This window comes from Lissotriton vulgaris, chromosome 1_1, assembly GCF_964263255.1.
Source record: "Lissotriton vulgaris chromosome 1_1, aLisVul1.2, whole genome shotgun sequence".
Lineage (NCBI taxonomy): Eukaryota > Metazoa > Chordata > Amphibia > Caudata > Salamandridae > Lissotriton > Lissotriton vulgaris.
This window is the reverse complement of record NC_141685.1, coordinates 683,251,460-683,276,322: the sequence shown is the minus strand read 5'-3', so window position 1 is coordinate 683,276,322 and position 24,863 is coordinate 683,251,460. Positions and strand designations below refer to the sequence as shown.

At 43.9% G+C, this 24,863-nt stretch overlaps 1 protein-coding gene across 2 annotated transcripts in view; it reads left to right on the top strand.

The window, feature by feature from the left end:
- LOC147747656 (uncharacterized) overlaps positions 1 to 24,863 on the top strand; it is a 624,300-nt gene that overhangs the window by 419,276 nt on the left and 180,161 nt on the right. For both annotated transcript variants that reach the window (XM_086936345.1, XM_086936344.1), the window contains exon 3: positions 3,254 to 4,248. In XM_086936345.1, the coding sequence (XP_086792471.1) occupies positions 3,254 to 4,248 (995 nt within the window). The remainder of the gene's footprint in view (positions 1 to 3,253; positions 4,249 to 24,863) is intronic.

The following is a 24,863-nucleotide window of genomic DNA, read 5'->3' as shown; positions in this document are numbered from 1 at the left end:
GTGTTTTCTACTAGTTATGTTTACTTTCTACATTAACTCTTCCCATTTGCTATTCACTGGCCTAAATACATCACACTTTACATTATTACATTTCATTGTAGGAAGGTACGTTTTTCATTTCACATAGATAATTACCGTCCCTGTGACCCACTTCCCTTGTCCACCCCGCCGCGCAAACCCACCCACCCATTTTGCCGGCCGCAACTACCTGCATGTCCTGTGGTGTGTGGATCGGCCTGCATGTCCTGTGGTGTGTGGATTGGCCTGCGTGTCCCTCCGATGTGCCGTGGCCTGCAAGCTGTGTGTCAATGCTGCACCTTCTTATTCAAATGAAAGTCAACAGCAACGTAAAAGCAGGGTCGAAAATGTTTGGGTTGCCACCTGCAATGTACAGTTAAAAATATGTGAAGCCTTTTTCTGCAGGGCCATATTAGCATGACAACACTAAAATTCAGCACGAGCCCTTTGCAGCAAGCAGTCTGCTTTCACCAGTAAGACTCACGGGTAATTAATTAATCTAATCTACATATTGTTTTTGTTTGCTTTAAATGCAAAGGGTAGCCGAAGCATATTGCGCAGTTGTAAAACAATCAAACAACCGTTTTTAAAGAAATCTTTTCTTTTTTGATTAACAATATAGTAAGATTGAAATAAAAGCTTTCCATATTCATGTTTAAAAATATTGGCAGATAAGGGTTTTTATTGTAGCACCACGTTTGAGGCTAATGTTTAAAAGATAGTCACTTTTTTAAAAGCAACAATTTTTCCATAGTAGGAAGAGGGACTACCTAGCAGGAAAGCTGAAAGGGTTTTGTTTTTTAGGTAAATAATATGCCCCATTAAAGGGGTGACTGCTCCTTGGGGTTTCACCATCTGATGTGCTCTCTCTGCGCAGTTTATGCGGTCTTGCTCCTTCCAGACTCCCACACATTTGCTTCGAAAGGAAACTGCACTCCAAATTAGTCACCCAAGCCTCTTTGTTGTCAATAACAATATTTACTGATATAGCGCTTCAGAACGCACTTGTCTCGTTTTTGAGCTCTGTAAACTGCAGGTATATGTGTTTGCATGTATTCATTTAGCTCATGTTTTGCTAATGTTCAGTCAGCGAAGGTATTAGAATAGGAATATGTAGAGATTGAATGAGAAAAGCAGTGATAAACACAATAGAAAGTAAGACGAAAGGACACAGCCAGGCTTTAACAACCTTGGTTCTGAAGAAGAGTTACTCAGTTGATAGACTACGAAGAAGGGAATTTGTGACGTTCACATGAATGCATAGGTTTCCAGCAGGTGCATTAGTCTGGTGAGCTGTCATAGGACAAGAAATACCCCGCCACAGTTCTATGCTGTAGAGCACATGGAACTGCCTTGTCTGCTGGTGACCTCTTCTCGGGTGCACAACACCTTCATAGCCCATGGGTAAAGTAAGGGTCTGTTTCCATTATTCAGCAAGATCCGTTTTAGGTTTGACTTGCAGATGAAGCTGCAGAAGTGGGAGCAGGGGTTAATGCGGACTCCATAAGGCCTGGGTGACTCTCTGCCTGTTCAGAGCACCTAATGCCCTGACATGGTCTGTCCAATAGTCATTAGATTGGCAATCTGTGTCCTTCCGTGTGTGCCCCGATGACTGCCTACCCATCACGCACCCCTCTGTCCCACTCCTCACACACTGTCTGTCCGTCCACTCACATAGTCTGTTCATTACTTGTCTATCTCTGTCAACCGAGTCATAGTGCTTGCCTGTCATCTGCATCCTCTTTGTCCTGACACCCTCTGCCCATCACCAACATCCCCTGTATAAAGCATCTGTCTGCCTATCTTGATACCTTGAAACACGTTCTGTCCATCACTTACCTCATGCCTGTTCGGTCAGTCCCTCTATCTACAACACACAGTCTACGTGCCTGATACACTGTCTATTCCGACAAACACTGTACCTCCATCACCCATCTGTCTCTTCCTGTTCTAATACATGACAGGAGATCTTAACATCACTTATCAACCTGCACGGTCAAACTGTCGGTCTATCAGCCGTGCCCCTGCCTGTGTCCATCACACTGTTTCTTCAGTCCCCATTTGTAGATCTCTACCTGACACATTACATGTCCATCGCTTGCAGGCCTCACCCTGATCCCTTCTCTTTATCTCATTTTTTGTTTCCGTTATTTCCATCACCAATTCCGTCTGTTCTTCTCATTATTACAATTTGCTAAAGGTGGTGATAATAAAAAGAGCTTTAATTTTCAGTGGCCTCGTGTATTATTGAGATTATGTGGGGTTCCTTTTGTAGTTAGTGGAGGCGGGGAGCAGAAACCAGTGCTTGACTGTTTGCATTGCCTGGATGCATATGTGACTTGCTAGTGTGTAATGCAGTAGAGATCACAGGGGTGACCTAAGTAGGACCTGCGGGGTGTGGAGGGGCTGGGCAAGGGACTGGACGGGTTCATCAGAGCTCAGAGTGGTTGACACCTTCCTGCTTTCTCTAATTTGCTTGAAAATGCACCATTTGCCCTCTCTTTTTTCAAAATTTTCATGGGGGAGAACCCCCTGAACTCTCCCCCCGCCCCCCTTGTAGGTGGTACAGGCTCGCTCATTACGCTTGCTTGCCGCAGTGAAGTACAACACTTGCTTTACGCCTCACCACTTTCAAATGTCACCAGCCGCCACTGCAAGGATGGCTGGTAGTTGGGGGTGGGGAGGTGTCAGCGAATTACGAGCATGCAAAGAAATTGTAAAATTAAGACCTGCAACCATTCCTTTGACACATTCTAAAACAAGCATGCAAAAGACAACTTTAAACAAAAAGACATTCTATGAAATGTTAATGTCATTCATTCTGAAACATTCAACTAAACAGTTAGGGTGAAATGGTTTCCCTGTAATGGTAAACCACAAAATCATTTTTCAATGAAATTACATACAACTCCTGTCCCCTGTTGAAAGACCTATCCCAGTGGAGACAGAAGCAAACTGGAAGTCTTTTTTGTTGAGTATTGAGCCGTAGAAGAGACTGAGGAGCGGGGCGCCTAGAATAAAAAGCTAATGACATTTAAAAGCTGAATATGTGTAAGAAATGCGTGGACATAGATTGTTCGGGCTGTAATATAGATGACAGTATACGTGACTGTAGTCAGCCATTCCAGTGTTAATGGAAGGGGATTAAATGATTTAATGGAATTTATTTGTGTGGGAGATGTATATCGGGTAGATTGTTATATGTTAATAAGCTTTATTTTTCTTTTTTCTAAAGATTTGCCTGCCAATCAAACAGAAGACTTCGGTGTCTCCTTCCTACAAAGAAAATGCAAATATTTTGATAGAAGCAATATTGTTTTATCGCCCCATTTCTTCTGCTCAACAACAGTCCCGAAAGATAAAACAGCCTATTCAGACCCAATCCACCCAAGTCAAGATCACAGAGTACCAGATCATTCGGCACTGTCACCAGATCGTGTGAATTGTATCACAGTGAAAAATAAAAATCTGTCATCAACGATCACCCTACCGGAAAGGTGCACCTTCAGATATGTGCAGGCATCCATGACAGACGGGAATCCCTCAACTTCCGGTTCAGATGCTATGCAGAAAGTCAAACGACTAATTTACATCACAAACTCTAGTTTACTGACTGGAAAGAATACAGTGCAAACATCCCATATTTTAACAGCTTCATCCCATGACTTATATAAAGATCAAACTCTTGCGGTGTTGACACCCCGACTGTGGGAAATAGGCAAAGAGGAAGTCCCTGTAAAAAAAGAGGGCATGACGGATGCTCACTGTGGATCTAAGAATAGACCGAACTTCGATTACAGGGAGGTCATTGCAAAGCTAAGAGAGCAGCAAATTAACAACTTAAGAACTCAGATGAGAAGCGGTGGCACCACACCCTTGCGTCCAGGAGGTCCAAAAATTGCTGAACAACTCGGAGGCAGAGGCGCTGACACGCACGCGGACAACTGGCCCAAAGAAGTGCGGTCATCGCCCCCCGGTGGGAATGCCAGTCCAAGTAAGGAAGAACAACCGCAAGTCTTCGGGCCAATGCCGCCTCCGCGCGCTTCCCAGGCAAACAATGGGCAAGAAACGAGAAAGATCCGGCTTCGCAGGCCGCAGTCACATCCGTCTGTCTGGAGCCGGAGAAAGCTCGAGCCGTCGAAAGCGGCGCAGGGCGAGGAAGGGCAGACAAAGTCAGACTCAACATCGGTTCTTACCTTTGTTGGCAAGAAGTGTGAGCCGCGGGCTCCGGTGAGTCATTTAAAGAGTCATTAAGAATGTGTTACAGATAAACATTGCAATCAATATCAATCCGAGTTAAAACGCTCTCTTCATTATGGCAGTAAATTAAAGCTCCCTACGTGGTCTGTAGTGACGGAGCACATCTCCATTTAACGGATTAATTTGTGAATGCGGGAGGGGGTGTTGTATTTGTTCCGATTTTTAAAATGATGGATTACTCAGCTGTTAGACAGGTGATAAGGCACACGAATTAACCAATTCTGATTTAGTACCACCTCGCGTTTTGCGGGCTAGTTTCGAGCCAGTCACCGCCACTGTAGCTACTTTGAAAACAAGGTTGTAACTGCATATGCTTTGGAAGACGCATCTATTAAATCAAGCTAGGTGAATTATTGCCCAAATAACCAAATGAAAAATAACGATATCGACCACACATTTACTTATCAGATTTCCTCTTATAAATCAAACGTGTCAAAAATGCTCAATATTACTTTAAAGTGGATTTTTACCCAACACAACAGACTGTATAATGGTCCTGGCCCAATGAGACTAGTTGCTGTTGCACACTTGGAAAGAACATCTTTATTGATTTGAGTTTGCAATGATGGCGTTTACAGTAAAGTGAAATTATTCAATTTACAAGAAACTGTCCTTATTACCCGTAGTAGTTTTTCAGTAATGTATTTCTGCCTTTTTACCACAACTTTAGTTCCTCTGTGTGGATTGATCAATTTAGGAACGAGTCAGCTTCCTAAAATGCAAACATATTTGATGATGTATGATTGTTAGATGACAACTTGTGCTCACCTAACAGTTGTTTCCATTTATCTGTTTTCATTTGATATTATCCCTCAAATTTGGCACCCCACATTCGAATGAACCTGTGAGGTAAATTCTATGTGCAAAATCTTGTAGCCTCGGATACATACCATTTACACGTTCTCTATTACAAATTGATCAGTTTCAATTCTATTTTTACAGTTGCTTTAACATCAGTAGTCACTGACTCACATGTTCAAATATCTATGAAAAGTACCACTCAGTCTCCTAGAAAGAACTGCCCTAGACAGAATCTACATGGTGTCATAACTGGCATCTCTAACCACAAGACCACACAACAATACCCCCCACCAGCAGCAGGTGACGGCCTTCTGTAACTGCTGACCCTAATTTTGAAATTTGGCTGGTGTTGCTGCCTTATACTAAAGTCATTGATCTATGGTGTCCCTCTGGGAAATGTATGCCAATGTGTTGCGCTCATGACGAGATTTGAAAACGTACTCCCTCTGATGTATTGATGTCACATGCCGTAATGCTGCAAATTCCGGCGAGGTGCTGCAAGGTGTTCCTGGCTCCCGGTCCCTGGTTCCCTGGTCTGTAGTCTTTACTCAGGTTCAGTGTTTTAAATGGGCCGGTACTCACCGGTACTGAGTACTGGCACTTTCGAATTTCCGTGCCGTCAGTACCGGCACTTCTCTGTAGCCAGGGAGAGTACTGGTACCCTGATCCACAGCACAGCACAGCAGGTTCATGTAAGGCATCTCCCCCAGCACAGGGCAGATGCCACTCTACTTCTAAGGAGCTTGGAAGTCGCAGAGCCCCTCAGTGGCCTTCTGCAGAGTCACTGCTGGAGATTCCAGCAGCGCCCACCTGAATGTCCCAGACAGCAGGGGGTTGAGCGGGCTCACATCACGCTGTGATTAACAGGGTCTAGACAGGCACTGTCGATCGGATGCACAACAACCATTCGGCTGAAAGTGATTTCGCTTTCCCTCCATTAGGTGAGTGAAATGGGCTGGGACTGCCAGACAGTCATCCAGTCCTATTTAGTGTATTGCACTGGCCCTACTAAAGCGTGTGGCAGTGCAATACAGTCCTCCACCTTCAACAAAGATGGTTTTCTTTCCATTTTTGTTCAGCATAGGAGCTGCTTCCCTTTGTGCCCCACAAACACTAATTGCTGCATTAACAAGATAACAGGGACTGACCAGGGTACTGCGACAATGGGTGTAAATTTAGCCCTGCCCATAGGGCAATGCACAGCAGGGAACGTTGGGACACTCCAGGAATGCGATCCCATGACTCCTGGTAATGGATTTGGTTGGGAAAGACGAGAGGAACACAGAAGGATGAGGGATGGAGGGATGTAAAGAAGTGTGGTGACAGGAAGTTAGGATTGCCGCTTTTTCAGATAAAAATGGCAGATATTTGCTGAGTTCCGAAGTCATGAATGGATTTAGAAATGGTACTTTACCATAAATGTGTGTACTTTCAAAAATCTGGTGAATTCCTTCTTAACACATATTCAGCATGGACTCATGCTTGATGTTCATGCGTTCACTATCACACCCTGTTTGACAGTGCAAGGCCCATTTAGGCCCTGTGCTGTTAATCACTTCTTTACACTATTGTGTGAATTTCAGCAAACATTGGTACTGAGGTAGCACACGGACAGCTGCAATTAAGAAAGCCATGGGAGATGAGTGTGAGTGTTTGCTCATGTCTGTGTGCTTGTCTGCTTGTGTGTGCCTGTTTTTGAGTGAGAGAATGAGGGAGAGTATCAGGACACTCCCAGGAGATATAATAAAGGGAATGTGTGGAATGATTTTGTGTACATTACTGCTTGTTTCTTTCTGTGTGTACGCGCTTGAGAGTATATAGAGTTATGCCAAAGAACAGTAAATACCAGTAGTGTATTAAGAAACATCAAATATTACAAAACAAGTAAATGTAACATTTCATACTGTTTGGCTTTAGTTATTTGTAATGAGTTAACTTGTTTTGATTACATAAACGCATTTCATGTGTTTTGATATGTGCTACAACTGGTACACAAGCCATTATGTACCATCAAATTTGTTCTTAGCCCCGCTCCTAGCTCCGCCCACTTGCCACATGTCTAGCTTATTTTAAGAAGTACCTGCACTTATTTCTTCCCATTTAAAGCACTGCCCAGGTCTGGCTGCTTGACCTTTTCTGGCCGCAACGAGACAAACAGATTAAGGCCTGGCTTACAGCAGCGCACCACAGTACATGTGCAGGCTCCAGAGTTGGGCGCAGCGGGGATGCAGGTGAGGCCCTAGGGCAGCGTTCCTCTCTTAATAGGTACAGAAGTGGCCGATATTAGGCTAGTGTGCCTTGTTCCTACTGAGGACCCGGACTCTCTATCGCATGCACTGCATGCCTATTCTGGGCCTCATTTGCCATCCTAGCCAGAGCACAACTATGCACGGCTGCCTGGAAACTCCAGGAGCCAGGGCTGCAAGTCCATTCTTTTATGCTCTATCCGCCTAGGACGGCAGTAGGCTGAGGCCGGAGCATCACAAATAGCAGCACTGCTGGTAGTGGTACAGGAGTTGACGATAATTTGCTGGTGAGTGGGGCTCTGCAACCTTGTGCCTCGCTGTTTTTTTAAAGTTCAGCAGAGTCGCAAGCCCTCTTGGTGGTGCAGAGGTGTCGTTAGGCCTGGAGGGACGCTTGCTTTCTGCAGACATATTGAACCATTCAGTCTTTTTCTGCCACCACTTGTCTACAGCTTGTCCATTGCTTGTGTACTTCTTATCATTTGGTCATTTTCTGAAGCCCAGGCGGTGGCATAGCTGAAGCAGGTCATCTAGTGCCTTGTTGGCATCAGTGGCATTGAGATGCAGGCTCCTCTGTAGGCCTTGCCTGGTGTGTGTGCCTGTGAGCAGTATTTTCTTGGACCGTTTGGCTGCCATCAAACTCTCAGGTATGGACCTTGTTTTTAGTTTGTGTAAGTGCAAACAGAACAGATGATGGATTGTTCTCTTTGCTATTTGCGTAAGTGGTGTGAGAATATGATGACAGAAGAAATTGTGCTCTGGACTAGTAATTTCTTAATGACCTAGGCAAAACCAAAAAGCAAGGAAATCATTTCACAGTGCTGGAAGCTCTCAGCAACAACATTTCAAATCCCATCCAGGTATCACTGGGTTCTTTTAGAAAAATCCCCGAACAACCTCCGAAGCAGTGACAGATGATCTTAGCCGTGGTTCTGCTATTTTATCACTTTTAGCTATGTCCTCTTTTCTGGGCCACAAAACCCTTGAGAGAGACTGCATTGTCACTGGGGGTGGGGCTCTTATGGTTGGAGGTGCTCAGGAAGGATCAGTCAAGCAGCCTTCCATTGTTGTTTCAGCAACTGCTGTGGGATCCTCTGCCGCTGCTCAGGCAATGCCATGCAATCCCCCTGATAAGACTTTCAAAGACTGTTCTCTCCAAACACATCCCTGGAGGGAGGTGCCCACATGGCTTATGCGTCGGCTCTGTTCTAGATGAACCTTCGAGAAATGAAGCTAGTGTTAATGTAGTGACAGCTTCATGTAGAGAGGCGGTGATTGGGAAAGATTTCACTCTCTCAGACATTGACAGTGATGGGCATATTGAGGGTAGGGGAGGTCCTTCTAATTGTAATCCTTTGCAGAAAATATCAGACAAAGTGAGTAACTTGCTTTAATCACCCCCGACCCCCCCCCACCCCCACCCCCCCTCCGCTTCCCTCTTTGCCTCCTCTGTATTGTAGTTCAACTCCTTTGGAGGGTTCACCTTCCAAGTTATATCATGACATTTTATTCTGAGCACACAGTGCAGGGGAGGGTGCACCATTTCATATTTTATTCTGCCTCGAAAATATCTTATTTTCTAATTTAACTTTATTGGAAACAACTGTGGTAAGTTCCTAACATGTTTTGGAAATGATGTCTGCAATTTTGTTCGAAGCCCAGAATCCAAACAAGATTGGCCTCTTCAAGCCAAAATCAGCAGTGAATTTCTTTAAGGATAATCTGTGAAATGTAAGTCCAAGATGACTAGGAGGGTCTAGAGATGCTTCTGTTCAAGCTGGTATACCACTTTATCAGTTGCCTCTCCCAGAAATCTTTTGCAACTTTGAAAATGAAGAGCTATGTTTAAATATGTTTACAAAAAATGGGAACCCTGGCACTCTAATCATTTACATGTACACTTTTGTATAGGAGTCTCTACAGCAAGGAAACACCATGATGGGGGGAGATACCTTCTGTTACAGGAATCATCTAAGAGAACAAAGTTTGGTCATTTATTGGAATGATTTAATTGCTAACAAATATAAAAAAAAACATAATCATTGGCACTACATCAAATATAATAACATTCACGAAAAATTATTTAGTGATGTGCTTAGAAATCCAGTCCTTTGTCAAGTAGAACAACGAAAACAGCCAACGCGCGTTTCGTCACCACCGTGACTTCCTCAAGGCTGTAGAAGGAAGGATGAAAACAATAATTGGTACATGTATTAGCAAGTGAAAGGCCACAACATACCTCGTTGTATTGAAGCAGAGTAGTGGTGTGGAATAGGGACCAAAGAAAGTGGCAGTCACAGATTGAAAGAAGGACATCCAGAACAAAAAACACATAGACTACTAGAGTCTGAAAAAACCAATGAATGAGTGAAACTGTAGTGTAGTTCCTATATTCCCAATAGGCTTTGCGCATTGGATTAACATAAACGATAGTTTAGCCGTAGGACTGAAGTCGACTAGGTCTCTATTGAGTATGTTAGACTTAATTGTGAATGCCAGCTAGCTCGGAGGTCACTAGAAACTTTCTCGAATAAACAAGACGGGATTAGTTTCTGACAACCATATACCATGACAACTTTGTTCCCCAAGAATAAGAAATATATCTTCAGAGTCGCGGAAACAATAGATAGCTATTTCACTCAGTCAATCGTGCATGCTTTGTTTCACCAGGGTTTTTGCAGAGAAATAGAGAGACAGGCGTTTTCATTACAAAGGTTATTTATTGAGCAGTCTTCTTTCTCATGCAAGAGAAGTTAATTGCAACAAGCGTAATACTTGCTATGAAGTAAAGTGCGTACAGTAAAAAGAGTATTATTAAATAATACTGTAATAGGATGATATGGTTTCTAAGCCATAAGATACATAAAATAGATAAAATACATACAATGATAAATAATGACTAAAAGTACTCAACTGGTGCATCTAAAATACGCCTACCCCGGTGTACCTAACCTAAGTCTAGTACAAGGGAAGAATTAAGTGAGGTGTAGCTTGAGTTAAATAGTTTCTGAAAAGAATCTATCCAAGAATTCTCTAAGGGTCTAATCAGCTCCGAACCTTGGTTATAGAATGAAGGCGGTCTTGTATCTCTCTCTCAGGCCTCGATCTCCCAGTAACCCGCAAGGGTAGCAGGGAAACACTGGAGCTGGATTTCTCGGCAGGAGAAATGTCAGCGTCTCTCTCAGTGCGTCAGCTGGAGGGTCGGCTTCCTTCGGCACTCGCTACAGCAGGGCGTCGGGCAAGTAGTTAGTCGATCCGCTCCAAACCACTGTGCGTTTGCTAGGGCAGATGTGGGTATATTTATACCTGGAAGGTGCCAAGTTTGATGTAAGGGTGGACATAATAACGTCACTAAGAACTCGAAGTTCTTTACACGCTCCAGGAGTTCTTGGACAAATCAATACTGAAGCAGGGGGAAGTCCCGTACTGCTGAAGGCTGGTTGTCTTCAAGAACTCGTTGCACTGTAGGAGCTTAGTGTCAGTCAGTCAGTCAGTCAAAATACTTTATTTAGATATTTCAATATCATAAAAAGACGGTGAAGCATACTATACAATCAAATACACATTAAAAACGTTTACAATTCATATATTTAAAATCCATATATTTAAAAACATTTACAATTCATGTATTTAAAAATATCCCACAGATTTCATATATTTAAAAACATTTACAATTCATGTATTTAAAAATATCCCACAGATTTCATAAAATTGTTAAAAAGAATCATTTTACAAAAGTATAGCTGCCATATTGCATTACTCTATATATATATATACAATGGAGAAAATCCACTTTATAAAAATGCCATCACTTATAATTTATCATTCTCTTGTTCCTAACCCTAACAGCACCCACCAAATAGCTAGCAACATGGAAAATAATCCTGGGGCTGTTAAGTAATTGCAGATATAGGAGAGCGGGCTTAACTTGAAAGAACCCTGCCTCTTTAAGGATAGGAACAAGAAACTTAGTCCTTATTATCGTGTAGTGACCACAAAACATCATAAAATGCATTGTGTCCTGCGTCAAAAAATTATCGCAAGAACACGGAGGTGCCTGTTCGGGACTACTCCATTCAGAAAAGTGGCCTAAGTTCAAGTGGATCATATTAAAACGAAAACGTGTTAGAAGAAACCTGTGGAAAGAACGATTAACTAAAACAAGGAAAAGCTCAGGTCCTGGGGGATTGGCAACAATCAAGTTGGCCCTTACAGTAGGTTTTCTAAGCTCAACTTCCTCTCTGTTTAACATCAGTATTTGTAACATAGCCCCCTTTATTAGGGCTATGTCCTTGCGGGTTATTTTATCAGGTGAGAGGAAGAGCTCTGGTCTCCCTAATTTGTAAAACCAATGTTTAACATAAGACAACCACTTAATTTTATTTACATTGTCCAATGAGAGGCAATCTTTAATAATGACATGATTCAAAGAAAGTTTATCATTCAACCAGGTCTTCAGCCAGGATATTAAGGGGGCCACTCTTATCGCGTCTGTAATAAAACCGGCCCCTAGCTCTGAGTGGATCGTGTAGGATGGGGTAGACTGTGGCACTGATAAAATAGTTCTCATAAATTTATTTTCAGTGACTTGTAGACAGTCTATTGCACTGTTCCCCCATATTGAGCACCCATATGTGGCTACCGTTAAACATTCCGCTTTGTAAATGTTCAGCAAAGCCTTTATGGGTCTAGCCCCCAATTTTCTACTAAAACCCATGATTGCTGAGGAGGTTCTGGCAAAGGCCGCATTTCTGTTTTTAATCTGCGGTCCCCAATTCCCCTTCTCCTCGAAGGTATTCCCCAAGTACGGGAATGTAGGGACTCTGCTGAGTTCCTCCTCACAACAGAAGAACGTTTTCAGGTTTGTCTTTCTTTTGCCCCTTCCCATAATCATGATTTGAGATTTCTTTACATTTATTTTAAGGTCCAGGGAGGTCATAAAAAGGCCAAAAGCGTCGAACATACGTTGGAGGCCAACACCGGTCCGCGCTAGAAGGACAGCGTCGTCCGCATACAGGAGAACCGGTATGCCAAGATCCCATATATGCGGTATTTCAGACGCGCCCTCCCTAAGCACGGGTTCAAGGGCATTTATATAAACTGTAAACAGAAGTGGGGCCATGATAAATCCCTGCCTGACCCCCTTTCTGATTTAAAATGACTGGAACATCGCCCCTCAGCGTTCACCCTGACAGAGGCCAAGAGACCAGAATGTAGGTCCGCTAAAAAATTTACCAGGGCGGGGTCCAGACCTAAGTCAATTAAGATCAGCCATAGTTTTGTGCGATTTACAAGGTATAGTGACCCATCCTTGGCCTTAGTGTATTTATCCACCAGCAATTGTAAATTAAGGCACTGATCCAAAGTACCTCTTTTGGATCTGAATCTATATTGCGCGTTTGACAGTATCCCTTTATCATCAAGCCACTCCTGTAATTTATACAAAATGACCTGCCCCAAAATTTTAACAGAGGAGTCTATTAAAGAAATTGGTCGGTAACAGGCTGGGTCTACCCTGTTACCATTTTTAAAGACTGGGACGATAATGGATTCTTTCCAAGATGTTGGGATATTATCATGATTTAGTGCATTAAAAACCTTGCATAGGATCTTCGACCACAGTTTTGGGGCGTATTTGAAAATGTTGGCAGGGACCCCATCAGGACCAGGTGCCTTGTTTATCAAGGTCTGGTCTATCGCCCTTTCCACATCTTGCACATCGAAGGTAACACAAAAGCCCTCCTTTCTATAAGTGGTGTCATTTATGGGGTCCTGATGGGCAGTGTTGGCGTATATACTCCCAAAATGTTTGATCCATGCATCGTCAGGAATATTAGACTCAAGGGGGCGATTTTCCTCATTTGAGAAAAGTGGCTGGTTTACTACTTCCCAGATCTGGCTACTAGTTTTTAATGTCTCTGGTTTAAGTAGCTTTAACCAGGCCTTTTCTTTTAGCTCGTTCTTCCTAGTTTGCATGGTGTTTTTATAACATACTCTTAACTTAGCTATTAGGGCACGGTCTTTTGGAGTAGTCTTCAAGGCCCTAAGTAAATCAGTATGAGCATTTGAGCACGAATGATCAAACCATCTCTTACCATGATGTTTGGAGGGCCCTTTTGCCCCGGTTAAACTTTGGTTGATCTGTTTACAGATGTTATCGACGCCGCAACTACTTGAGTGCTTAGTGAGCCCGAGCCAAGACAGATAGCTACATCACCCTCCGCCTTAGTCAAAACATCCTGAACAATAATTTCAGGATTAATATTCGACGGCCTTGGTCTATAGGGATTACATTTTGGCGACCCTTGTGTAACAATAATTTCATGGTTAAAAAATCCCTGGACAATACCTCCACCACGACTGGGTTATGGTCACTGAAGACAGAAACCACTGTGTTATACCTTCCCACTTTACCTAATATGTAACAGGACATAAAAATAAAATCAATAATTGTACCTTCACCAGATCCTTTAAAAGTAGGAACCCTATTTTCACCTTCACTGCATCCAGATTCATACAGATTTCACCCCGCCAAGAAATCATCAAGTGCCTCCCCTCTTTTTGAATGTTCAAAATACGTAACTGTAGAACAGGGCGGACCCTCTTCTACTGAGTTGGCACAGGGCTGGGTACAGGGGTGAATATTAAAATCACCTAAGAGAATTATCTCAAAACAATTTAATTTAGTTCTGTAAACCGACAAAAAGTTATCAAGGTAATCCAGATTATGTCTGGTGCTTTCATTAGCATTTGCATTGTAAAAATTAATAAACAAAATATTAGATGAATCGGGGGAATTTAGTTCAACAATTAAGCAGTTTAGACAACCTGAATCAAGCTGGGTTAACACTCCTTTTAGATCAAGTTTGAACAGGCTTAGTAATCCTCCTTTTGATCTACCTGCCACGCTACTTGAATGAATGAATGAATGAATGAAAGTATTTATAGAGCGCACGGTGGCCAAAGGGCTTCCTGGCGCTGAGATTGTGGCTGGAATAGAAAAATGTCTCTAACCATCTAAGGAAAAGCTGTTCGATATGTCCCAGGTCTCCTGAAATGCCAAGATGTCAAAAGATTTCAAAAAGTCAATCCATATTTCATTTTCATCTTTGCCCCTAATCCCGGAAATATTCCAGGTCATGATTCTGCAGGACTGTAGGTCAAGCCTTGAGTTGTTTACCAGTCAATCATTTTCCTCCAGGGATGCCAAGGGCGCAAACCGATTACAAAGTGGAAGAATTTGTTTGGCTTGTAAATTTGGCCTACACAAAGTATAACAGTAAGAGTCAGATGACGAAGAATTTTGATAGCCTGGGTGGGCACACAGGCCTGTGCCCTGGAAAAAAGGAGATGGTAGTGGATTTTGCTGAACACCATGAGGTTTAGAGATGTTACTAAGGTGATTGTAGAAAAACCCAAGGGGGTGCGCACATATAAAATCATCTGTAATTGGTAAGGAGGCCGCCCTCAGCAGAACAGTGGCTACGTGCTGTGGGTGCCTAAAGTTTACAATGATGCAGTCCCCCTTGTTTGTTTTTCTAGAGTTGCCTATCCAGCCCAGTCTACGTGTCGATATGATATCATTTCGAAACGTAACAGGAAAACCACAATATTTACTCAGCCATGCCAATACTTTATGATTCAAGGAATCCATCGTTTCCCACCTTGCATCATTTAACCGTGAATCTACCCCCGGGACATTTGTTAGCACTACTATATATGGAGCGCAATCTGGTGGTAGATTAACTAGGGGTCTTTGCTTGCCTTCTCTCAACCCTAAGTTATTCCCTGCAACGGTAGTGACCAAATTAGCCTTCAGGATGCGAGGAGGAATGGGTTGATTACTCGGGGGCTGTGCAGGTGTTACAGCTGGCATGATGTTTGTTGCATTATGGCCCCCGCTACAAGAGCTCGTAGCCCCCTCATTTACGATAGTGCCCATGTTAGTGTTCCTGTCTGCTTTGGATGATGACAGATGTGCAGATAGGAGAACCCCCAACCTAGAAACCTCCTTTGAGACCTGATCCATTTTATCCCCAACACCTTTACTGGGAACTGCAGGGCCCTTGGTTTCTTTGGGGCTGACATTAGATTTTTGAGGGTTTTTTTCTGCGGTGGCCAGGTGGGAAGCTAAAAGGGTACCCAATCTGGATACCTCTTTTGTAACCTGTTCGACTCTGTCTGCCAATGGTCTGAACATAGTCTCCATTTTCAATGGGAACATGTTAATCAAGGAGTCGAGTTGGTCACTATTCAATGTAATCGTACCACCCTCATTTGGACTATCAGGGAGGACACCCCCTTCATCGTCCGGTATGATGGCCACCTTCTTGGCTTTCTTATGCCCTCCTCGTTTATTTTGTGACCCTCTACAGGCTCTCACTTTCCTTCGTGCCTGCGGGGGTACTGAGGAGGGTTCCGGGGATGATATTGGTAAAGGTTGAGTAGTGGAAGACAGGGATTTATCTAGTAGCGCCACAGTGGGAGCTAGGCTGACAGATGTGTCTATGTACGCAACTGTATGAGTGCTTTGGGCCCCCCCTGGAACCAGATCACAGAACTCTGTTAGTTCAGAACCGTTTGTAGGTGAAGCAGGCGGGCTGAATCGGCCTAGAGACTTGTGGCGTGCTGTATTGATCTTACTCACCACTTTTACCATATAGTTGTCTATTGGCCCAGACAAAGATGGCGTCTTTGAGGAACGCAGTTTAGCCATGACAGAACGACTCAATTAGCAGCCGATATACAAACACTCAACAATTAACACTCATGGTTCATAAAAGTCCCAATGGAAAGTCCCAAAGTCTGTGGCCCAGCCCGGTCTCCTCTGGCCTCTGACGGCCGCAGACGGCCCCGCCCTTGTCCCGGGCTTCTCCCAGCGCGTGCCCGCGCGCGTACCGCGGGACGAGAGACTGTCGCTGCCTTTATGCACCTCCTGGCGCTGCACAGGGCATCACTGGTGGTGGGAGGGACCCGGCGGAGCCAAGCCCGGCCGGGGAACAGGCGGAGCTAAGCCCGGCCCTTTGCTGCTGGTGCTGCCGCTGGAAACCGTCACAGAACAGCCCCCACTGGCCTCGATACCGGCGCTGCCTTTATGCGCCTCTTGGCGCTGCACTGGGCATCACTGGTGGTGGGAGGGACCCGGCGGAGCCAAGCCCGGCGGGGAACAGACGGTGCTAAGCCCAGCCCTTTGCTGCTGGTGCTGCCGCTGGAAGCCGTCACAGAACAACCCCCACTGGCCTTGATACCCGCGCTGCCTTTATGCGCCTCCTGGCGCTGCACAGGGCGTCACTGGTGGTGGGAGGGACCCGGCGGAGCCAATCCCGGCCGGGGAACAGGCGGAGCTAAGCCCCGCCCTTTGCTGCTGGTGCTGCCGCTGGAAACCGTCACAGAACAACCCCCTCTGGCCTCTATACCGGCGCTGCCTTTATGCGCCTCCTGGTGCTGCACAGGGCGTCACTGGTGGTGGGAGGGACCCGGCAGAGCCAAGCCCGGCCGGGGACCAGGCGGAGCTAAGCCCGGCCCTTTGCTGCTGGTGCTGCCGCTGGAAACCGTCACAGAACAGGAGCTTAGTGGAAGTTGCCATGCCGTATTTGGACTGCATTGGCTGTGCCTAAATATGGTTATGATTCTTATGCCTATATAAGGATTTGATAAGTTATACCTATATAAGGGCATGAATCGGGAAAATTACACTAGAGCCCTAGGTACGTTTACAACAAAACATAACACCACACAAACACAACATTGTGCAGTTATTTGTGCCGTGATGCATTTAAATATAGAGTGGATCTCTAAATTAGAAAAACAAGTGAAAAAAGGAACAGAGAGAACCAAGCAAGAGTCCAAAAAACGGTAGTTTGAACCTTATAAATACCCTAAAAGGAGAGAATTCTAAAGCAAAACTGAAGGATAATAACCTTAGATCATTTTCACACAGGGGCATGAAAATGTTATGTTTGGCTCAATTGTCTCCGGGTTCCTTACTCGAATCATTAAACAAAATAACTAAAGTTAGAAAACGATATTTACACCCATTGCTAATGATTCATTTACTCATGTAAAAAACTGTAAGCTACAAGTCTCTTGTTATATTTATATCTAAAAGGCTCACTTCCAATAACTGCTTCTGGTCCTTTCCTTTCTTTAGTATGTCTTCGGCACAGAAGCTTAGTCCTCCCAAATTCTTGTTAGGACGTATATACCTGTTAGTTGACAAGAACTGTAGGCAAAAATTCAAAAGTTAAGTCTACAATAATCTAAAACTATAACACTTGGACCAAACTTACATTCACTAGAATCAATTCTTTGTTGCATTAACTGGGGTCGAATTGTATAAAATTGATGATATGATATGATAAATGGAATTTGTAGAGCGCACGTTCACCTACGGTTTCTTCTTGGCGCTGAAGTGGGAGGGCTGAGCGATGCAGAGCAGGGTGAAACTAGTTGTGAGCCAACGAGGAGAGCCAAGTTTTAAATGACTTTCTAAAGAGGGTGTAAGAGGGGATAAGGCGGAGTGCAGGGGGAATAGAATTCCAAATAAGGGAAGCCTGGGTGGAAAATCTCAGGCCTCCATGTTTCTTATGTCTGAAGGAACAGGGAGTAAGAAGATTGGAATCTTGGAATCGGAGGAGCGAAGAGCACGTTGAGGAACATATCAGTGTAGAAGAGAGGAAATGAAAGAGGGTCCTTGAGAGGAAAGGGCTTGATGGATCAGGCAGCCGAGTTTGAAGAGGCTGCACTGGGCAACTGGGAGCCAATGAAGGTTCTTAAGGAGAGGTTTGGTGTGGCTAAATTTTGTCAGACCATAGATCAACCTGGCTGCCTGATTCTGAATGAGTTGGAGATGTTGTAGTTGGTATGCTGGTATGCCCACATAAAGGGAATTCGCATAACCGATGCGAGATATAACTAGTCCCAGGGTGACCTGCAAAAGGGCTTCTTTGGAGAGAAGTTTGCAGATTTTGCGGATGCGGTGCAGATGGTAGAAGCAGACGGATGTTACTGAGTTGATTTGGGCCCTCATGGAAAGGTCCTTGCAGATGGTGACGCCTAAACTCTTGACGGAGTCAACTGGGGAAGGGGGAGGGCCGAGTGCGGGTGGCCAGAACGAGGAGTTCCAGGGATTGTCGTGGGGGCCTGTGAGAACCAACTCATTCTTAGCAGGATTGAGTTTGAGCTGATTCCGGTTCATCCAGGAGCTGATGAAGTTCATGACCGAGTGGACAATATGAATGGAGGATGGGGAGGAGTCGATGTTGAAAATAAGCTGCAAGTCATCAGCATAGTTGAAGATAGTCACAGATTTTTATTGGAGCTCCCAGATGAGGGGACAGATGTAGAGATTAAAAAGAAGTGGAGAAAGCGAGGAGCCCTGCGGGACTCCACAAGCGACGCACTTTCCTGCTGAGGAAAAAGGTGGGAGGGAAACAGCCTGAACGCGATATTGGAGAAAGGAGGAAACCCAATTCAGTGGTTGCCCCCAGATGCCGGCATGCTCAACACGTTCGAGTAAGATGGAGTGGTCAACAGTGTTGAACGCCGCCGACAAATCCAGGAGCACCAAAGCCTGAGAGATGTTCTGGTTCGCCCCCTTTCTTAACTCCTCATGAACAGCCAGGTCGATGGATTCGGTGGAATGCTGGGGCCTAAACCCAGCTTGGTGGGGGTCAAGAAAGTCGGTGGATTCGATGAAGGTGCTCAGACAATTGACCACGAAGGCTTCCAGAACTTTACCCAGGTAAGGAAGAAGGGAAATTGGACAGAAATTGGAAAGAATACCAGGGTCTGCTCCCGGTTTTTTCAGAATGGGTGAGACCACAGCTGTTTTAAAGGAGAGGGGAACCACCCCTGAGGAGAGAGAATTGTTTAAGAGAGAAAGAGGGGGCGTGTGGATGTTAAGGTAAATCTCATGACTGATGTGAGGAGGACAGCTGTCCTGGGGAGAACCAGACTTGATTTTTCCAAGAAGAGAAAAAAAGATTTCTTTATTAAGTGTGGGGAACTTGAGGTAGTGAGCGGGGTTGGGTGGGGCAGTTATGGGGTGCAGTGAAGTAGCAGCAGAGGGGATGCTGGCTTTAATCGTAGAGATCTTCTCAATAAAATAGCTATTGAGGGAGTCGCAAAGCAATAGCGGTGACACGATCAGATTTGACCAGTTCATCCACTATGGAAAAGATGGTTTTTGATTTACAGCTGGAGCTAAGTATTTTCGTGGAGAAGTATGTAGATTTGGTGGCAACGATGGCTGCTTTGTAGTCCTGTAAGGCCAGTAAGAACAGAGTTATTGTGAGGGGGCAGCAATGGAGCCTCAGCTTGCGCTCCAATTGGCGCAAAGCGAGCTTCATGTTCCTAAGATTTTCTGTAAATCAAAGTTGGGCATCATGGGGTCTTTTCATTTTGAGGGCCATCAGAGGGCCAACGTGGTCCCTGCCTGGGCCAGCCAGGAGGCAAGGGATGCAGCCTGCCCATGAGGTGAGCATAGAGGGTCCGTGAGGTCGGGAAAAGCGGGAAGAGTGGCATTGAGGCCAGTGCAGAGGGAGGGAATGTCAACCTGTTTCCAAATTCTTACCATGGTGGGAGCATCTGCATGCGTTGTAGTGGCGATCGGCAGGCTGATGGAGAAGGAGACAAAGAAGTGGTCGGACCAGGCACAAGGGGAGACTTGGGGATCAGTAATAACAAGATTGAGACTCCAGACCTGGTCCAAAGTGTGCCCTTTGATGTGGGTGGCCACTTTGATGTGTTTGATTAAATTAAGCCTGGTGAGTAAATCCGTGAAATGTTTGGAGCAGGGGTTCTCAAGTGGGTCATGTGGCCAGTAGTTGAAGTCCCCTAAAACAAGGAGCTTAGCGTGGGTGACCACAAGCGCTGCGGCCAAGTTGCTAAAGAACTGGATGAAGTTCGGCGAAGGATTAGGTGGCCGGTAGCAGAGTACACATGTGAGGGGAGAACATTTAGAATGCAATGTGACTGCTAAAATCTCGGCCAGAGAAGTGTTAGGAATAGATAGGGATGTGAAGATGTGCGGGTGAGAGATGATGGCGGCAACTCCCCTCCCGATCTTCCCATCTGGCCGGTTTGCCTGAAGATTATAATATTTATCTTTCTCCAGCTGAGCCCTCCGCGCAACGGCACTTTGCTGAGTCGGACCAGGGCAAAGGAGAGATGAGAGGTACACAATTTTTACAGGTACAACGAACAATACAGTGTTTTTTTAAAAGGATTCCACTATAAGTGCATTAGAAATTTGCAGTTCATTGGCGCTCTTGCAGCTAGCAGCGCTCTGATCTCAGCAACTGCGCCAAAATTGGAAATAAAATCCAATCTCTCTTAATATTGAAAACGATCCTAAGTACCAAGAGATAAAAAAGATAGACAATTAGTATGTAAAATGGTATTTCCCTCAGTAGAAAACTGAAATGTAGCTTAACACTGCTATATGAATCTAAATTAACGCCAATGCTTAAGAACACTTACAATCGTCAGAAAGTAGATTTAAATTGCGTTGTTTACAACAGATAAATGTTCAAATATTAGGGTACCGTAATAAGACCCTGTAACTTAAAGAGATAAATGAAACAAATTAACACTTGGAGACAAGTAAACTAACATAGATCTTAGCCATGTCCAACTCATCTTGGTGAAGAGACTTACATTCAGCAAATAAAGTATTCTGTCCTGTTCTCAAAAAAGTGGAATCCAATATTCAGGGTGCTGTGAATGTCAAAAGGATATATGGATTAGTTTCATACGGAAAACCTAATCAGGCATTTCAGAGCCAGCACTGTAGCTAATAGTAATCAGATGTATTAGGACTTAAGTTAAACTGTAAGACATTTATGCTTCAGAGACAGAGTTCAGGAAGTTCTGTCTGTGCAAAAGTCACACCGAACATGTGACACAGACTAATCTACATCGTCAACGCATAAACGAAGCGTGAGGAAAAAACGGGGGTGCTTTGATTCTTCATCTGGGTATGATATTAGCCCTAATTTTACCTACCAATCTATTAACAATTTCCCTGCTGCCGTCGGCCAATGGTCGACGGCAGCACTACCTGCCCAGTGCTGCCGTCGGCCACAGGCCGACGACGCCCCACCCGTGTACGGAAACGCCCGCACCGCAGCGAAATTACCGCCGCGGTTAACGGGTTAAGTTACAATCAGATAAGACAGCACTCATGTATATGCAAACCTGCCCAATGGTAAACAGCATTTAGGTAGCGTTTGTAACATAGTTCCACTAGCCTGTTCCAAATACAAGGTCTGATTCAATTCTTCAGATTGGGTGAGACCGATCTGGTTGTTGCTCCTTCTCTCATCTTTGCTCCGGTTTCGTCCCCTCCTTGTTTTTTTTTATTTGGTTTGTTGTAGGTTGATGTGGTTCCCTTCTTGAATTGTGTCATCTCTTCTAAAAAAGACAAAGATGTATTGTCATGTGGAGGGCCCCTCAACCCTGTATCCAAGTCACCCCCATACTGACTTTACTATGTAAACTGGAAATGTCCGCCTCGTTTGTGGACGCCACCGCCCCCAAATTATTGTTTTTTTTATATACATTTGATCAAGTCACTTGGTGCCTTGTGTCACTGATACTCTGATTAGTGGGGTATCTTACCCTGAGTGGCACTTACTATACTTTTGTTGATTACGATAACTATGTTATATCGATCTAAACATACCAGTGTCTGATAAGACTTTTTTGAAGTGCTACAGTATATCCACCTCTACCTTGTGTGGCCCTCATGTTTAAATATGTTGTTTGGGGATTCGCACCAGTGCTCCTCTCTAGGTAAAGTTAAGTTAGAGATTCTTCAATGTTTAAAAAAGGGGGGAAAAGCCACAGAATATAATGTGCCTGTGTCCAGTGGTGTACAGAGAAGGGTAGGAAGGAGAGTAAGGTGGAAACAGAAAACCAAAGAAATAGAAGATTTCCTAAACAGAAAATAAAAAGATCATCATTTCCCCAGGGATATTGATATGCAGAGTTTGCGGAGAGGAGTTCACCCAAATTCCCTCCTGAGGGTAGTGTTCTAAATGCTCCTACTATGCCAAATCAGGATCTTACTGGATAGGAGGTAAGAACAGAAGTAGCTCTGACTACTCCTACTCTTCCACCCCCACACTTCAGGAAGTTTCAATTCTTTTATCCAGTGATTTGTTTGTGCTCCCTGGTGTGGGAGGGGGAACAGGAACTTTGATCAAGCCAGATTTGGGGGACAGGGAAGTTAGCAATCTGGATGGGTGGACTCAAGAGGAAAATCTCCACAAATGAGGGTCTAATAAGGGCTCTATGTTGTCTATTTCATTGAGTGTGAGATAAACAGATGTTGACTCTATTGAAGCATCTGTCTCGTACCTTCAGTCTTGGATTTACCATGGGGCAAAAACCTTTTGCCTGAGGGATAGTATCCTTTATGGATTCCTCCAATAGGCCTCCAGGGACAGACCTGTGGGGTGCAGAATTCTTTGACCTCTGTCCTGGATTTTATCTGTCTATTTGACAATGAAACTCCTTCGATAAATAGAAGTTCTATTCTTAGTTCCTTCAATGAGATTGATGCCTTAAAGCTGGTAAAAAGTAGTGATATTAGTAGTTGTGATGCTTCATTCATTTGGTCCATTCCTTATTCCAGAGTCACCTTTTGCTAATTGATTATTGCAAACATGGTCGTGCAGAATTGTGAGTATTTTCTTAAGCAAGGGATTGTTGTTATACCTGTTATCATGCATTGGGAAACTTCGATCCTTCAATCCTTGATCCAACACGCAAATGGTCCTAGGGTATTTAAGTCAGTGGTGACTGATGCAGTAGGACCTAATTATGATTATATACATGGAAACCTAAGAGACATTGTCATTTCACTAGGGCAAGGGGGTCGAGTAATTACTTCAGAAAAAGAGGGGTGAAAAGAGGGTTCCCCAGCGGTCCCTTGAGAATTACCACAAGGTATTATAGCACAGTCCAAATAGATACAGTGCACAAAAGGGAAGAATGTTCATCCAGCATTCACAGGTTGGAGCCTGACTCGAGGTTCCATGTAAATCTATACAGACCCATATATTCTTATATGCATCACTATTTATTAATGATGTAGTCTTCAAAAGATGTTGTTCCTTCAATCTTGTTCTTGACAAGCAGTTTATTGTAATGCAAATGATTCTGTACAGTAGCCAACATGTGTTTCGTCATAATCACAACTTCATCAGGTTTTGCCCATGCGAGTATGCCACAGGTCTAATAATTTAATGGTCCCAGTCTGGATAAAGCCCTGCAATCATAAGCTGCATTGAGTCCTTTGCTGTGAGTAAGCAGCAAATTACAACCATAAGAATCATTTGGATTACAACACTCTGCTTGTAAAGAAGAGGATTGAAGGAACAACATCTATTGAAGACTACATCTTTTCTAAATATTGTTACATATAAGAATTTGCATGTGCCATATGGGGGTCAAGTAATTAACATGGCGACCGGTCCTGTAACCAATCCATGGGTTACTGATTTGAAGACAATCTTGTCCAGTGAATCTGGGTGGCGGGTACCTTGATATGTGGGCTGCAAATACGCCTTAAACCTGTGTTTATGTTTGAAGCTGTCCAGCCTGGGATTTAATAGGTGTCCATCTTTATTTCTATTAGCAAATATGTATATTCCACCTGGTAAACCATTTGACTATCTGGTGCACTCACTTTTTTCCTTTGTTTGTGACATTGCCATCAGGGAAAATGTCCACATCATCATGGGAGACTTAAATGCCAAAGTGTCTAATTCCTTCTTGCCAATTTATGGCAATGTTGACAAAAAAGAAACGTGGTCCATTCCGGTGATTCTGTTTCCGGATTAAATTAGAACAGACTAACGTAGGTTCCTTATTCTTGAGACTCTTAGAATATTTGATTTGATTATATTAAATGGGAGAGCTCCAGCATCAAAGCTGCTTCATACACCTTTCATGGCCTCTCAAACCAGAGTTTACTGGATTATGTGGTAGATTCTTTTGACATGTTTGGTGGCTGTGAGAAACTCACTATTCTTCATTCTGAAAGGAGTGATCATAGTATAGTGGGTACATCTGCGGCTTTTAACCACCAGGTCTTGGACCCTGCGATCCCCTGTCTGGAAATGACCGGTTTCAATAAGTTGAATGGACGATCCTTTTGGACAACAAAGACTATGGTTGTGGCTAATATCAAAATTAAGGGAGTTTGTGACAATACAGCGGGACTTGTTTCCGGTGATCCTGTTCTTTTTTTCAAATCCCACATGGAATAGTTTTGCTTATTAAATATTAATTCTGTTGCTCCTATGTTGCTGAAAAAGTTAAATCTTCACTAAAACTATTATATCAGAGGTGACGGTAATACCAGCTATAATCTGTATGTACAGCAATATTTTCTTGATTCAATACTTGGTCAATGTACGAAGCTACATATCTCCTTTATTAAACGTGTATCTAGCTGTGATCTCACAAACCAATCTTAATAACAATATTATAAAAAAATTTAAATTAGGAAATACATTTATTAATAAGAAA